This window comes from Ixodes scapularis, unplaced genomic scaffold, assembly GCF_016920785.2.
Source record: "Ixodes scapularis isolate PalLabHiFi unplaced genomic scaffold, ASM1692078v2 PGA_scaffold10__122_contigs__length_95168666, whole genome shotgun sequence".
NCBI lineage: Eukaryota > Metazoa > Arthropoda > Arachnida > Ixodida > Ixodidae > Ixodes > Ixodes scapularis.
In genome coordinates this window covers 40,671,474-40,685,969 of record NW_024609836.1, presented here as the reverse complement: position 1 = coordinate 40,685,969, position 14,496 = coordinate 40,671,474, and the positions used below count along the sequence as shown (strand labels likewise).

The 14,496-nt window shown below is 46.0% G+C and overlaps 1 protein-coding gene across 2 annotated transcripts in view; it reads right to left on the bottom strand.

Annotated features, from left to right (window-relative positions):
- Positions 1 to 4,663: 4,663 nt before the first annotated feature.
- Positions 4,664 to 14,496, bottom strand: part of LOC8031802 (equilibrative nucleoside transporter 1) — a 101,915-nt gene continuing 92,082 nt past the window's right edge. For both annotated transcript variants that reach the window (XM_029986556.4, XM_029986557.4), the window contains 4 exons: positions 12,535 to 12,649; positions 10,903 to 10,988; positions 9,032 to 9,231; positions 4,664 to 4,844 (listed from right to left, as the gene is read on the bottom strand). In XM_029986556.4, coding sequence (XP_029842416.2) covers positions 4,733 to 4,844; positions 9,032 to 9,231; positions 10,903 to 10,988; positions 12,535 to 12,649 — 513 coding nt within the window. In that variant the 3' untranslated portion in view covers positions 4,664 to 4,732. The remainder of the gene's footprint in view (positions 4,845 to 9,031; positions 9,232 to 10,902; positions 10,989 to 12,534; positions 12,650 to 14,496) is intronic.

Here is a 14,496-nt window from a genome sequence, read left to right as displayed (position 1 = left end):
TCCCTGCGTGACCAGCTTGCAGACAAACCGGCCGAATTGCCGGTGACGCAGGGAGTCCAGCACCCGCGTGGATGAGCTCCAGTTGGTGGCGCCGATGTTGGCCGGGTGGCGGTCTTCGCGAAAACGGGCCTTCATGACTCATGTCGAGCCTGTAACCGAGCAGCTTGAGCACCCTGTCGATCGAAGACATAGTGGTGCCACTGTTCCGGCTGGCTCTCTGACGACGGAAAAGACACGTTGTCCTGCTGGCTTCCTCTTCTGCGCCGTTCTTTCCCCCCTCCGATTTGGACACTTACCCCTTTACCTAGAATTGTTCCCGTTATGAGCGGTCCGTCGCGTTCTCATGGTTTCCAAAATTGCGATAAAGGTGTGAGATGACGACGATCACGACGATATTGCTTTACAGGTCCTCGCCACACGGCATTGCGTACACTCATCCAACTATAGTCACTGCAACGGCCGCCTCTAAAACAATGGCGCTTCGAACGACGGGAGGCAAACGGCGGTGAGTGAGGGGGGTTCTGCCTCTGCAAGCAGCGTCTATGAGCATTTCCGTAATTGAGCCAACCCAATAAGGTTACCGCACGTACGTAAGATACGTAAGTCAAACTTAATTTTCAGTGTTGCGCAGGTATCGAGCGCGACTAAGAACAATATTCACTTTTTGAGGAGACCCCCAGAACAATAGCACACCTGCAAGTTTAGCCGATCACTGCTGCACCGAATCCAATCTTGTAAGTAGCAAATTATTTTTTCCTGTTAGTATTTTGTGGTGGGCGAGCGTATGGTGACGACGAAAAATGTGTGTTTGGTTGATTGCTATTGTGTCTCAATTTGCCATGTCCTCTTGCCCATATGTATGTGCGGTCATTGCAACCGCACAAATGTTGCTTCGAAATACGGACAATAATCGTTTTCTTTCTTATTTCAAACCGCGAGCGAAAACTTCCTCGTTGACAGCCTGTTTTACATACTTGTGCACATGTTTGGCAGTGTTCGAAGCAGTGACAATGTTGTTGATACTAAAATATGTAGGATGACGTAACTTTTTGGGTTCCTCGTAAATACAAATCTTTGTAGTATAAAAGATTGAGTCAACCTTCTGAGGAAAGAGAATGAAACGACTGATCAGCCCCGTTAACAACTTTTGTGCTGTGTGACTCCTCGTAAATACAAATCTTTGTAGTATACAAGATTGAGTCAACCTTCTGAGGAAAGAGAATGAAACGACTGATCAGCCCCGTTAACAACTTTTGTGCTGTGTGACTCCTCGTAAATACAAATCTTTGTAGTATAAAAGATTGAGTCAACCTTCTGAGGAAAGAGAATGAAACGACTGATCAGCCCCGTTAACAACTTTTGTGCTGTGTGACTCCTCGTAAATACAAATCTTTGTAGTATACAAGATTGAGTCAACCTTCTGAGGAAAGAGAATGAAACGACTGATCAGCCCCGTTAACAACTTTTGTGCTGTGTGACTCCTCGTAAATACAAATCTTTGTAGTATAAAAGATTGAGTCAACCTTCTGAGGAAAGAGAATGAAACGACTGATCAGCCCCGTTAACAACTTTTGTGCTGTGTGACTCCTCGTAAATACAAATCTTTGTAGTATACAAGATTGAGTCAACCTTCTGAGGAAAGAGAATGAAACGACTGATCAGCCCCGTTAACAACTTTTGTGCTGTGTGACTCCTCGTAAATACAAATCTTTGTAGTATAAAAGATTGAGTCAACCTTCTGAGGAAAGAGAATGAAACGACTGATCAGCCCCGTTAACAACTTTTGTGCTGTGTGACTCCTCGTAAATACAAATCTTTGTAGTATACAAGATTGAGTCAACCTTCTGAGGAAAGAGAATGAAACGACTGATCAGCCCCGTTAACAACTTTTGTGCTGTGTGACTCCTCGTAAATACAAATCTTTGTAGTATAAAAGATTGAGTCAACCTTCTGAGGAAAGAGAATGAAACGACTGATCAGCCCCGTTAACAACTTTTGTGCTGTGTGACTCCTCGTAAATACAAATCTTTGTAGTATACAAGATTGAGTCAACCTTCTGAATAAAGAGAATAAAAGGACTGATCAGCCCCGTTAACAACTTTTGTGCTGTGTGACTCCTCGTAAATACAAATCTTTGTAGTATACAAGATTGAGTCAACCTTCTGAATAAAGAGAATAAAAGGACTGATCAGCCCCGTTAACAACTTTTGTGCTGTGTGACTCCTCGTAAATACAAATCTTTGTAGTATACAAGATTGAGTCAACCTTCTGAGGAAAGAGAATGAAACGACTGATCAGCCCCGTTAACAACTTTTGTGCTGTGTGACTCCTCGTAAATACAAATCTTTGTAGTATAAAAGATTGAGTCAACCTTCTGAGGAAAGAGAATGAAACGACTGATCAGCCCCGTTAACAACTTTTGTGCTGTGTGACTCCTCGTAAATACAAATCTTTGTAGTATACAAGATTGAGTCAACCTTCTGAGGAAAGAGAATGAAACGACTGATCAGCCCCGTTAACAACTTTTGTGCTGTGTGACTCCTCGTAAATACAAATCTTTGTAGTATAAAAGATTGAGTCAACCTTCTGAGGAAAGAGAATGAAACGACTGATCAGCCCCGTTAACAACTTTTGTGCTGTGTGACTCCTCGTAAATACAAATCTTTGTAGTATAAAAGATTGAGTCAACCTCCTGAGGAAAGAGAATGAAACGACTGATCAGCCCCGTTAACAACTTTTGTGCTGTGTGACTCCTCGTAAATACAAATCTTTGTAGTATACAAGATTGAGTCAACCTTCTGAATAAAGAGAATAAAAGGACTGATCAGCCCCGTTAACAACTTTTGTGCTGTGTGACTCCTCGTAAATACAAATCTTTGTAGTATACAAGATTGAGTCAACCTTCTGAATAAAGAGAATAAAAGGACTGATCAGCCCCGTTAACAACTTTTGTGCTGTGTGACTCCTCGTAAATACAAATCTTTGTAGTATACAAGATTGAGTCAACCTTCTGAGGAAAGAGAATGAAACGACTGATCAGCCCCGTTAACAACTTTTGTGCTGTGTGACTCCTCGTAAATACAAATCTTTGTAGTATAAAAGATTGAGTCAACCTTCTGAGGAAAGAGAATGAAACGACTGATCAGCCCCGTTAACAAGTTTTGTGCTGTGTGACTCCTCGTAAATACAAATCTTTGTAGTATAAAAGATTGAGTCAACCTTCTGAGGAAAGAGAATGAAACGACTGATCAGCCCCGTTAACAACTTTTGTGCTGTGTGACTCCTCGTAAATACAAATCTTTGTAGTATACAAGATTGAGTCAACCTTCTGAATAAAGAGAATAAAAGGACTGATCAGCCCCGTTAACAACTTTTGTGCTGTGTGACTTCTCGTAAATACAAATCTTTGTAGTATACAAGATTGAATCAGCCTTCTGAGGAAGGAGAATGAAAGGACTGACCCCTTTAACAACTTTTGTGCTGTGTGACTCCTCGTAAATACAAATCGTTGTAGTATACAAGACTGAGTCAGCCTTCTGAGGAAAGAGAATAAAAAGACTGACCCCGTTAACAACTTTTGTGCTCTGTAACATTGATTGCAACTGGAAGCCAAGTCAGGTGGCTCAAGCTTTACTTTCGCATGTGTGCAAGGCACTAGAACGGACTTCTGCTGGTCGATATGGGACAGCCAAGGTCAGTTCAGGCAATAAGGAAGTATGAATAATAATGCTAGGGCAAAGAAAATGCTTTGGGTTGAGACCTATGCTTGTAGGCCCGTCTTGACCGTGGGGTCACGCAAACAGATACCCTTCTCTGAGCCACTTCCTCGTGCCTGTGTCTCTGACGGCGCCGTACGCCACTTCTGAGAGGGAGCAATACCGCCTGTCGTCAGATACATGCTAAGAATGTGCCAGAAGCCCCAACATCCTCTGCCACCAGCCACTGTTCCTCCACAATGCACAAAGAGCCTGCTATATTCCGCGACAACTTTTCTTGGCAATGCAGTGGAAGGTACAGGCCCGCGTCCCCTCTCCCATTTTGAGTGTGCGCGGGCTCTCCTCCTCTCCCCGAAAATGGGGAAGGAGGAGAGCCTGCGTTCACTCAAAATGGGAGAGGGGACGCGGGCCTGTACCTTCCACTGCATTGCCAAGAAAAGTTGTCGCGGAGTATAGTGAGGCTGTTGTGTATTGATACATACCGTTAGCGTCACATATTACTCATGCCTACGGCTTTTCCTGGTTGGTCAGCGGAGCGATTCAATGCCACGGCTTGTAATGTGGTGATGTGTACCTGGCACAGTCTTGACTTGTATCCTTCCACAGAAGACAAGCCTCTCCTGCTCTAACGTCATCGCTAGTGGATTCATGCAGCGCCTCTTGCCTTTCTTCACATAGTCGCGAGAGTCGCACTGCGTCTCACTATGAGCAGGAAGCCAGCAGACGGCGACAGCATAATGCATACGTCTGCCATTCTGCCACACGCTTCTGTCCAGCTTTAGCGTGTCTGCCGCTGAGCAGGCCGTGTCTTTGAGGTGGTATTGGATATAACGTATAGCTACTCCTCACAAGCCGCGAGACAGAGCCGTGCACTTCATATTGTAGCATAACTGTGTCGAAACCATTCGCCACATGCAGAAATAAGTTGAATCACGAGAAGCAGTATATCCCGGCCTCACTCGGCCGGTCGTCAGTGTTTCCGGACGGAAACTTTATTCCGTTATGCGATGCAGTGTCTAGAGGAGCTTGATGGTCCCGTAAGAAGAGACTGAGCCCAGCATGAGGCCAAGGCCCAGGAAGAGGGCAGCCATGGAGCCCGCCGTCTCCTGGTTTTCGGTCGATGCGGATCTGGGACAGAACAATGAACACTTTTTCGTAACCCCATCAAGCCACAGTGGCATTCGCCATTTCTTGGGCACGAAGCGGATAATGGTTCGAGCCCTCGCCGAACTCTGACAGTATGCGTCATCGATACGAGCTCAGCCGAATCCACGCCAAGGATGAAGCACGAACGGATAATATCTCGTCTGCGTTTGTTCCACTACATTTAAGCGCGAGACACATGCGCGTCAAAACTGTCCGATCCGGCGTGCGAACTGTCGGGAAGATGGCTGCTCCGAATCGCCGCACAGGACGGTTCGCGACACATGGTTTCCGACGCGTCGTTGCGTCGCTCCGTTCAGCTCCGCCCAGTTTCGGGTGTCCCTCTACTAAATGGATGGATGGATGCTAATGGCTATATTTATAACGGGCGGTAGCTCGCGCCACCTAGCCTAGAACACTAAAATACTTCCCTCGCCCTTCTTGGTTTTTCTGACTTTAAAACAAACATAATATTTTTATTACCTTCTATTAAAGTGTGCGTGTGTGAAGATTTTCCGTGAGGCTGTTTTTCTGCTCAAAATCACTTAATCGCGAAGGACCGCAGCGGACCTTAGAGCCATCCCAGAGAAACGAGCACTGCGTAAAAATCACGTGACTACGTACCGCGCACATAACTGCGTCTCTCCCGAAGCTCACATGACATTGGAATGGCTCGTAGCGTCCGCTGCTGTCCATCGTAAGGTGAAACGGAGTATATTCGGGTTTCGACGGGCTCGATCGGTCCCAGAAGGCAGGCTTGCTTTGGCGCTCGAAATCAGCGGCTCGTTTTGTGCGCGCGGAAAAACTCGATGGCGTCCGTTTCCTTCACAACCACGACTCGCCGCGCGTGACGCACCGCGCACCGCCACATCCGCTTCCCCGAACCACATTGCGCCTCCTCGCCCGATCGGTCCGAAAGTCACTTGACAACATGACCTTCGCCATCCGTGCTCATTGGCTGCGGCCACTGCGGCCTTCCGAAAATCGGACCGTGCGTGCGGCGATATCTGGCAAGTTGGACGCACGCCGGCGCCGGACGGAGGCCTCGTCCGACGCTCCGGTGCGACGAAAACCCTCGCCCTCGGACGTCGTTCCGGCGGTTCGCACGTCGGATCGGATGGCTTTTTCGCGCATGTGTCTCGCGCTTTATCACTAACCAACGCTTCGCCAGGCGCTATTTTCGGAACAAGTTTACGCGTCACGCACGAATCGTCAACTAAAAGTTAGGAAAGCCTGAAAACAAATTAAAGTATAATCATTTACAAACGAGCCGAAAGCATAAGAAGACAAAACGGGATCACCAGACCTTGATTGAATCGGCTGTGGCACACAACGAAGGCGACTTCAAAGGCCCGTTCACACGCTTGCAACCGAGTACGACCGAGAGAGACAAGGCCGGTTTTTAAGCCTCTTGCGACGGTGTACGACCAGATGCGCTGCTGCGGAGCAGGTCCTACGCCGTCGCAAGAGGCTCAAAAACCGGTCTTATCTCTTTCGGTCGTACTCGGTTGCACGTGTGTGAACGTGTGTCCTATATACGTCACGCGTTGCTATAAAAAGCACACACACACTTCAGCCGTCTGACTCGGATTTCGTCTTTGCGTTGTTGCAGTGAGAACAGCGTTTATTAATTTATACGTTTTGTGAACATATCGTAAAAATTGGATTTATTCTTATTCTTGTGGTGGGAATAATGTTAAACCAATTAATCGTATAAATACCCAAAAACTCATTAAAAGGCCTGCAGTTCATTGTTTTTTATGCCAATTATCTGAGCGAGAAAAGGCAGCGAGAACGCACAAATATCAGCACTGATTTTTTCAACTAGAAATATCAGCCTGGATGCAACACGTATGTCACAAAATAAAGTTTCTGCGAACAACTTCACTAACTAAATATTTAGGATGCGAGACACATCTTGAGTTATGAAAGAATCCGAAATTAAGATCTCTACCGAAAAATGAAATTCAAAATAGAGTTTGGTTTCGGTTTCGCTCCAAAACTAAAACGCGCATCCTTCCGTAATTAATACGCTAAACACCGTTCTTGTTTTCGGGTTAGAGGGGTGACCTGCGCTCATAACACTCTAGCTTCCTCGTATTGCCAGAAATAATTTGTGTCGCTCAGTGAAGCCAGCACACTAGGCAGGCCCAGCAGCGGCACGCATCTCCGACCTTCACTATAACCGACATTTTGGAAAATGAGTGGCGCCATCTATAGTTAGTTGGAGTCGTGAATACGCCGGCACGCCTGGACGCAGACGTTATATATTTCGAGTGCGCTCGTCATAAACACCGTCGCTGATCCTGAATCCAATATTAAAATGAAAACCGGCTGGGAACCGTCGTAGTTCGCCTGTATGCTTGCTTGTTCAAGTTGTAGCCTGGAGTTTTGTAAAACAAAAGTACGCACAGACGTCTTCGTGCTCGAGTACACCCAAAACGCTGCACTTGTCCGTAATGGGGTTTGAAGGCTGCTACATTAATTTGGTAGCATATACAAGTTATTTCGATTGTGGACTGTCATGGAGAAATTGCAGACGATTAGTTTTTAGATTGCATTCAAAAATATATGAAACGATTTTTTTTTCCTTTCACTTCATATTGTTAATAACAAATCGACGTTACTAAACTGCTATCCGAAACCCTGTTAGTCGCTCAAGAGGGGGCGATTAAGCATAGTCGGAATACTGACCTCACCCGAAAAGTTTCAAGTACAGGAGAAATGGTTCTCTTTCTAGCTCCAATTGTATTTATATATTAGTTATGATTTCTATATATTATTACTTATCAACCGGTATAGCTCGCGCCAGCCCACGTCTCAGTCGTTTACGAGGAGCGCTATTTGTCTTTTTAGCAACATGATTTGTATTTATACGAGTAAATAACCGGGGGGGGGGGGGGGGGGGCAGGGGGGGGGGGGTAAGCTTCAAACCTAAGTAATACAATTTTTTTTTTATATATATGCCTGCATGCGCGTGCGAGCATGGAAGCAGCTTTTCTCGCCCGAAGAAATTAAATGCACAAAAATTTTTGTATCTAACAAAACAAATCTTGAAGAATTGTAGACCGTTTAATTAAGTTGCATGACCGCGCCCTTTCCCCTTCTCAAATATAGCGGGGGTATCCGATTAGGCTGTGATTAATTACAAGTGACGTAGTTTGAATACCGAAGGCAAAATAACTACTTACACCAGTAGGCTATATATTTATTTGAATTAGTGAAGGCAATTTAAAATTAGTATTAATAAAAAAAAGAAGAAAAAAAAACTAATAAATGAACAAAAGGTTAGGGCGCAAGTGAGCTGGTGATGGTTAAACATTTGACTACAAACCTCGAGACTGGGACGCGTGAAGGGACGGACAATCGCAAAGTCTCAAACAGAGCTAAATTTTAGCTGTGTTTGAGACTCTGCGTTCGTCCGTCCCTTCTTGTCCCAGTCTCGGGGTTCTTAGTCAAATGTTTAATAAATGATTTTCATAGAAAACACAACTGTGAGTACGTAGTTTTTAAACATTTGTATTCATCATATTAACGAATTTGAATACAAGCAGCACACAGTGTCTGAGCAACAAGAACACCGAGGGAACATGACACCGCGATCAGGATTTTATGTCAGGATCCATAACGGTTAGTATTTTACGAGGCACAGTGCCAGTAGATTTGTACGTTCCAGTTTTGATTGGATTGTACCGTGCAACAAAAAAGGAGAAACGCGACAAAAAAAAAAAATCCTATACAACAGGAGATCAGGTGCCTCCAGCGCGTTCGTGACGTCATGTTTACCTTCACGGCCAAGGCCTGCGTGGTTGTGCTTCAAACCACGGAGATGTTGAACAGGCTCGCGAGAGAAGGAAAATCCGGTTCGGCCGAATTCGACAGGGATCGCGCGCATGCAGTTTGCCGCCGTTCTCCCATCATTGGAAAAGACACGCGTGGTCGCTGCAGGCATTGTGACAGAGTCATGTGCAGACACGCTTCAAGGATGTTCGACGCATGTTTGCTTCACACATAGACATGCTTCGAAAATGTCTGCAGATAATGAGACAGGGCCGTCACACAAAGGAGACAAACACGCCCCAGACAGGGTCTGCAAACTGTCTTTTGTACGATGCATTAGCTGTGTGGCGAGCGCGGCTTTCACCCGCAGCAGGGTTTTGGCGTTGACTCACTTGGATCCGTAGGTGAGGGCGGGCGTGGTCAGGTATCCGTTGGAGAGGGAGAACAGGACCATGATCACGACGAACGCGATGTCGCTGTCGAGCAGGACGGGCAGGTGGTTCCGTGGGTGGGCGTTGCAGAACAGGAGCAGAGGCACGAAGAGCACCCGGGCGATGCACAAGCCGAACAGCACTTTCCTCCATCCAGGAGGCTGGCGCACAAATGGTGGATTGGGGGGGGGGGGGGGGAAGAGGAGGAGGAGGAGGAGGAGGAGGAGGAGGAGGAGGTGGAGGAGGAGGAGGGGAAGCCGATCAATGCTTACACCAGTATCCACGCGGACACTCGAGACACGAGTTCGGTCACGGAACAATACACTTTTCCATTGTTTATCGCCCAGGTAAAAAAAGCCGATGGATAGGTTGTGGATGCATGCACGGCGTCAGATATTGGCATCGTGCGCAACCTAAGATGTCGCTGTAGTTAACGTTTCAGGATTGGTCAAACGTTCATTATGGCGCTTAAAAGTGATTAATATACCTGTATCACTGAGCGCTCGGCGCATGCCTGACGCCGCCATAACTTTAGTTTACCGGGGGCAGAACTTGAAGAAAAGCGTCCGCCCGAAACGTCATGTATTCCTTTCTGTCCACGTATTTTTTTTCGTGTAGAGCAACCATATATCTGCGATTTCGTGTTTCAGCTCATTGTGCTCGGCAGCGCCTCCATTCTCTTAGATGTCAGTGCACGAGAAGGTTCGTGTTGTCTCCGGATATACACGTGCAGAGCCCCAGCGAGGTTGTCGCAAGGGCAGAAAGACAATAAAGTTCACTCAATGCATTGCGGCAGCGGTGACGTAGAGTCCAACTGACTGGTGATATTAGTCTATTCTCTATTCTGCTCCGGAAAAATAGTGCTGGTCACTGATTCTTATAAACTTTTGACCCCTTATTAAATACTTGTAAGAACTTGTACGCAATATTTATTAATAATATTCATTAACTTTAGAGAAAATGAATTTTGAAGTTTACGCGTATACCTCCGAATCACTTGCTGCCACTCTAATTGCAACAACGATCAAGGACACTCTTGACGTGAAATACTGTATCCGAAAGCAGACGATGCTCCCTAATCCATGGCGTTGTACGTTGTAGTGATATTGAGCGTCTGCGGGTTTACGAATTGCGATCTGGTTTAGGATGTTTGCGGCATGCGATGGAAGGTGGGGAGAATTGGTGATGGGCTAGGGTGCAATAACACTACGAAGAAATGCAGCCGAGTGACATCTTCCTGGTTTACGACCGAGAAGTTTCTGCGGCGGGCATGAGTCCGATCAGTCCTACGCGAGCGCTCACTACTAGCGCTCGCGTCGTGCTAGAAAACATTTCACACTAATTGCTAGCTAATAAAACCTTGCATGCCATTCTGCTTTGAAGTAGCATGTGGATCCACATATCGGCGGATCGCGAATGCAGCCCTTACTGTAGGTCCCCTCGAAGGAGATGCCGGCGGGTCGAATGCGAACGGCGAATCGTGTGAAATATCTGGTAATTGCTTGACTATGACGAGCTTGATGAATCGTAGTCTATTATTTCCTACGGACGATCGCGACGGCCTTCTAACTGCTCCTGTCGCTGGGCAAAACAGACACAAGCTGGCAATGGGCTGATGTTCATACAACATCTGCCGTCACAACAATACGGCGGACCAGTAAAGTTGTAGGTTAGTTTCGGTTTCGGTTATATGTATCGTACTTGTAAGATTAAAAATTATCGAAATCTTTTTGGGGAAATTTACTTGCTGCTTTGGGTTCAGTTTCTTGTGCTCTTTCAGAAATAATATTTTGTTGAGAACGTTCCAATTGACGCCTTTAAGTGAAACTTACCATTGGGAAAAAACCAGAGATTATTCTACCCACGAGGTCTCCTACATTGAAGACCAGGAAGCCTGCCACAGGCAGGAAAAATTTGTCTGCAAACAAAAAGATGTCCACTTTGAGTAACCATATAATAGTGCAAACGCGGCAATTCTTCCACTTTCTGATCCCCACCCCTGTCCGTTTTGATCTGAATGAGCATCGTACCGGCGTACAGTCGCGTGTCACTACTGTGTGATGCACGCTAAAGACCCCGGACTATTACTGGCACTGCGCTGACTACATTTGTCATCGAGAGTTAAACACCAGATCGCCCACTTGGGCTGACTAACTTCCCGCACACAACACCATTACTTGCACTTTATTAGAGTTCAGAGTCGTTGCAGTGTTGAAACTAGACAGCAACTATGGATATGACTGCCGCGGTGCATCACAATGTTTTCTGTAGAACGCACTTTTTGTCAGTATCATTCAGTAGTGTATTCGCTACCACGCGATGCCCTATTCCAGTTTACTGGTTATAATTAGGGTTCCGTGTTTTCGGAGTTTAGTTATTTAATTTTTCAATTCGGGGGTTTTGTCGGGTTTTTTTTTTCCCGTTCATTGGGTAATGTTTTTAATGGGAAGGAGCTGAGCTAGTTGGTTGTACATACTTAGATTGTGAAAACCAGCCGAATACAGAAAAGGGTGAGGAGAGAAAGGAGGAAAAAGCATCCGATCGCTGGTCCCCACCCCACCCCACCGGATGCAAAAAGCATCCGCCAGCGATCGGATGCTTTTTCCTCCTTTCTCTCCTCACCCTTTTCTGTAAGTTCAGCTGGTTTTCACAATCTAAATAATGTTTTTAGTTTGAATTTTTGGTGTCGGACGCAAAATCGGAGTTTATCGGGTCCCAGGTTGAATAAAACGGCACAGGGTCACGGGATTCCAAAAATTCCAGGGAACATATACTCGTCTCCGGAATACTTTAAAAACGTCCCTATACCGATAGGAAAATGAAACGAGATAAGATGTGTGGTTCCGAAGCACAGAGACGCGCCTAGCTCGCGAACAAATCATTGGGGGCAGTTTTGTTCCGAACCCGGGTCCACCCAAAATAAAGCTGTAGACAGAAATTCTCTTCAGTGAAACTTGACTTTTTTTTCCTTTTTGGTGGAGCTTCATTTTTTTTAGATCTTCCCAATTTTTTGAAAACCGGCTTGGGCAGGCCCGGGGGGGAGGGGGGGGGGATTTTTTGTGTTCATCAGTTTTTACTGGAAACGCATAACCCTAGCTGTAATGCGCTGGTTCAAGGTTTTATGTAACGACAGAAGCTGTCACATCTAAAGGCAGACAACATATTTTTCTCTGAATACAATCCTTTATTCAAATTTACCTTAAGTTTTCTTGATTTATGAAAATCGTTACAAGGCAAGGAGGCAGTTGCAATATAACGACATCAAAGCCACTCATATTAATGATTGTGCCCTTTATAACGAGCTACCATCCATTAAAAGGGTATAGCCGTTAATGTATTATTCTATCCGATGGCTCAAGTGTCGCTACTCCAAAGCACATTCCATATTTAGTGGTTCTAGTTTATCCGAATGTGTGTGCTTCAACGTGCTTCATGAGTGAACTCTAGAAATAGGGAGGGGTTACTTGAGATGGCAGATCCGTTGCCTGCGTCTGTGGACACCACCAGGACCATGATGGCCGGGAAGACGGACAGCGTGACCCAGAAGATGAGCACGATGGACAGGAAGTACATCCAGCCCTGCCATAAAGGCGAATCAATCTCAGTCCGCATGCAGCAGTAATTCCGCCCAGGAAACTTGTAAGGGCCAACAGTGACAGACACGAAGCGGACACAGACGCGTACGCTCTAGCCTTGCCGACATGTCCATGTCCCCTTTCATGTGCTTGTCTTGTTTTCGTTCACGAACGGCTCATGCATCGTGCAAAGAACACAGTATTCGCTGCAGAAACGGTTACAAAATTATCTGCGTACACGCCTCAAGTGTGTTCGAAGCAGCTTCATATGTGCTTCTAGCCTGTCTGCTGACAGTCTTATTATGACCAACGTGACAGGGCCGTCATGCAAGGAAAGAACACGTCTTGGGCAGTGCCTTTAGGCTGTCTCTTGTATGATGAACGAGCGGTGTGAGCGCAGCCCTAAAAGACAGATCGCGTATCAAACACCCCCAGTCTCACGGTTGACCATCACGTTCGATATACACCAGCTAGCCTGCACTCTAAGCACTGCTTCGTTAGGTATACCATTAAGCAGTATTGTCACTGTCCGGGGTACATCATCTCGATAGACCCTTCCCAAAATTCAGTCTGGCCACTTCGCTTACTATCATCATCCGAGTGTGCGACATCTGTGGCACGAATGGAGGCTCTCTGGCGGCTGACCTAGGACGAAGTTGAAGACATGCACCGGCGCGACTTACAGACATCCCGTTCATTCTAAACGTCAGCATAATGAGAAGCACTGGTGGAATCAGAGTGCCGAGTCAGAGTTTTGTTTCTGACACGCGTCCGACCAATCGGTTGGCACTCACTTGGTTCACAAGCAATGGGATATGTGACGTTTATTAACGATTCTGATCCCGTAGGCACTTCGTACATACCGGTCATTTTGTTTGGCGGGTACCAAACTCGAAAAAACTCGAAGAATGAACTATATGCCGTTGATGTATAAAATCGCTACATTCTCACTACCATTAGCGAAAGAAAAGTTAGACTGCTCTATGAGCCACAGATGGCACTGAGTTTCATGGGAAAGTCTATTGCGTTGTAATTAAAGAAGAATGGCACACCGAGCCAAGGGACAGACGCTAGCGTTTGCACGTTGGTTCAGTGTAAGCTGCGTCATCATGAAGCAAATCCGTAGTCCCGGCAATTGGCGGAGGAGCGAAGGCACAGTCGCAGCCGCGTCAAGCAAAAACCGACACGAATCACAAAAAAAAAAAAAAAAATAATTCTTTTATAATTTCGTTGTGATGTGTTGAAGTCAAAGAAGAAACATTCACACGTACATGGCTAGGCGCGCGGGGGTGGTCCATCAAGGCTGGCATATAAAACAATTTTCGTAAAGCAGAAAAAGAAATAGGTTTGGACTTTGGAAATTGGAATTGGCTTTGAAAGACTGTCATCTTGGAGCACCTTTGGAGCACTGCATACATACGTTTGTAGATATTCGGTGCAGCGTCCTATTATCGTCCTCGACAGAATTAGAACGGCTGAGAGTTTTTTTTGAAAACTTGGCCATTTAGATTGCGCTCGTTGCCTTCCACCATGCTTTGGCTGCGCGTGCGCTAAGGGTGCACGAGGCGCAGAAGCATTGTCGAAGTCGGGAGGCTCGCGCTGGAGTTGGAATAGCTAAAGCTCCTCCCTGCAGTTCTCACTTTGTACTACTACATGATTCTCCTTAAAAACAGGCTTAGGCTAGGTGGCGCAAGCTAGCGCCCGTTACAAAGGGTATAGACATTAACAGCCATTTATCCGACTGTGAAACGGTCTCACAAACTTAGTCAAGTTTTGGTTTTCGTTTATTGGTGCAGCAGGACAACGGTTAGCGGGATTTGTGTTGGCATACTATCATCATCTGAAGTTAGT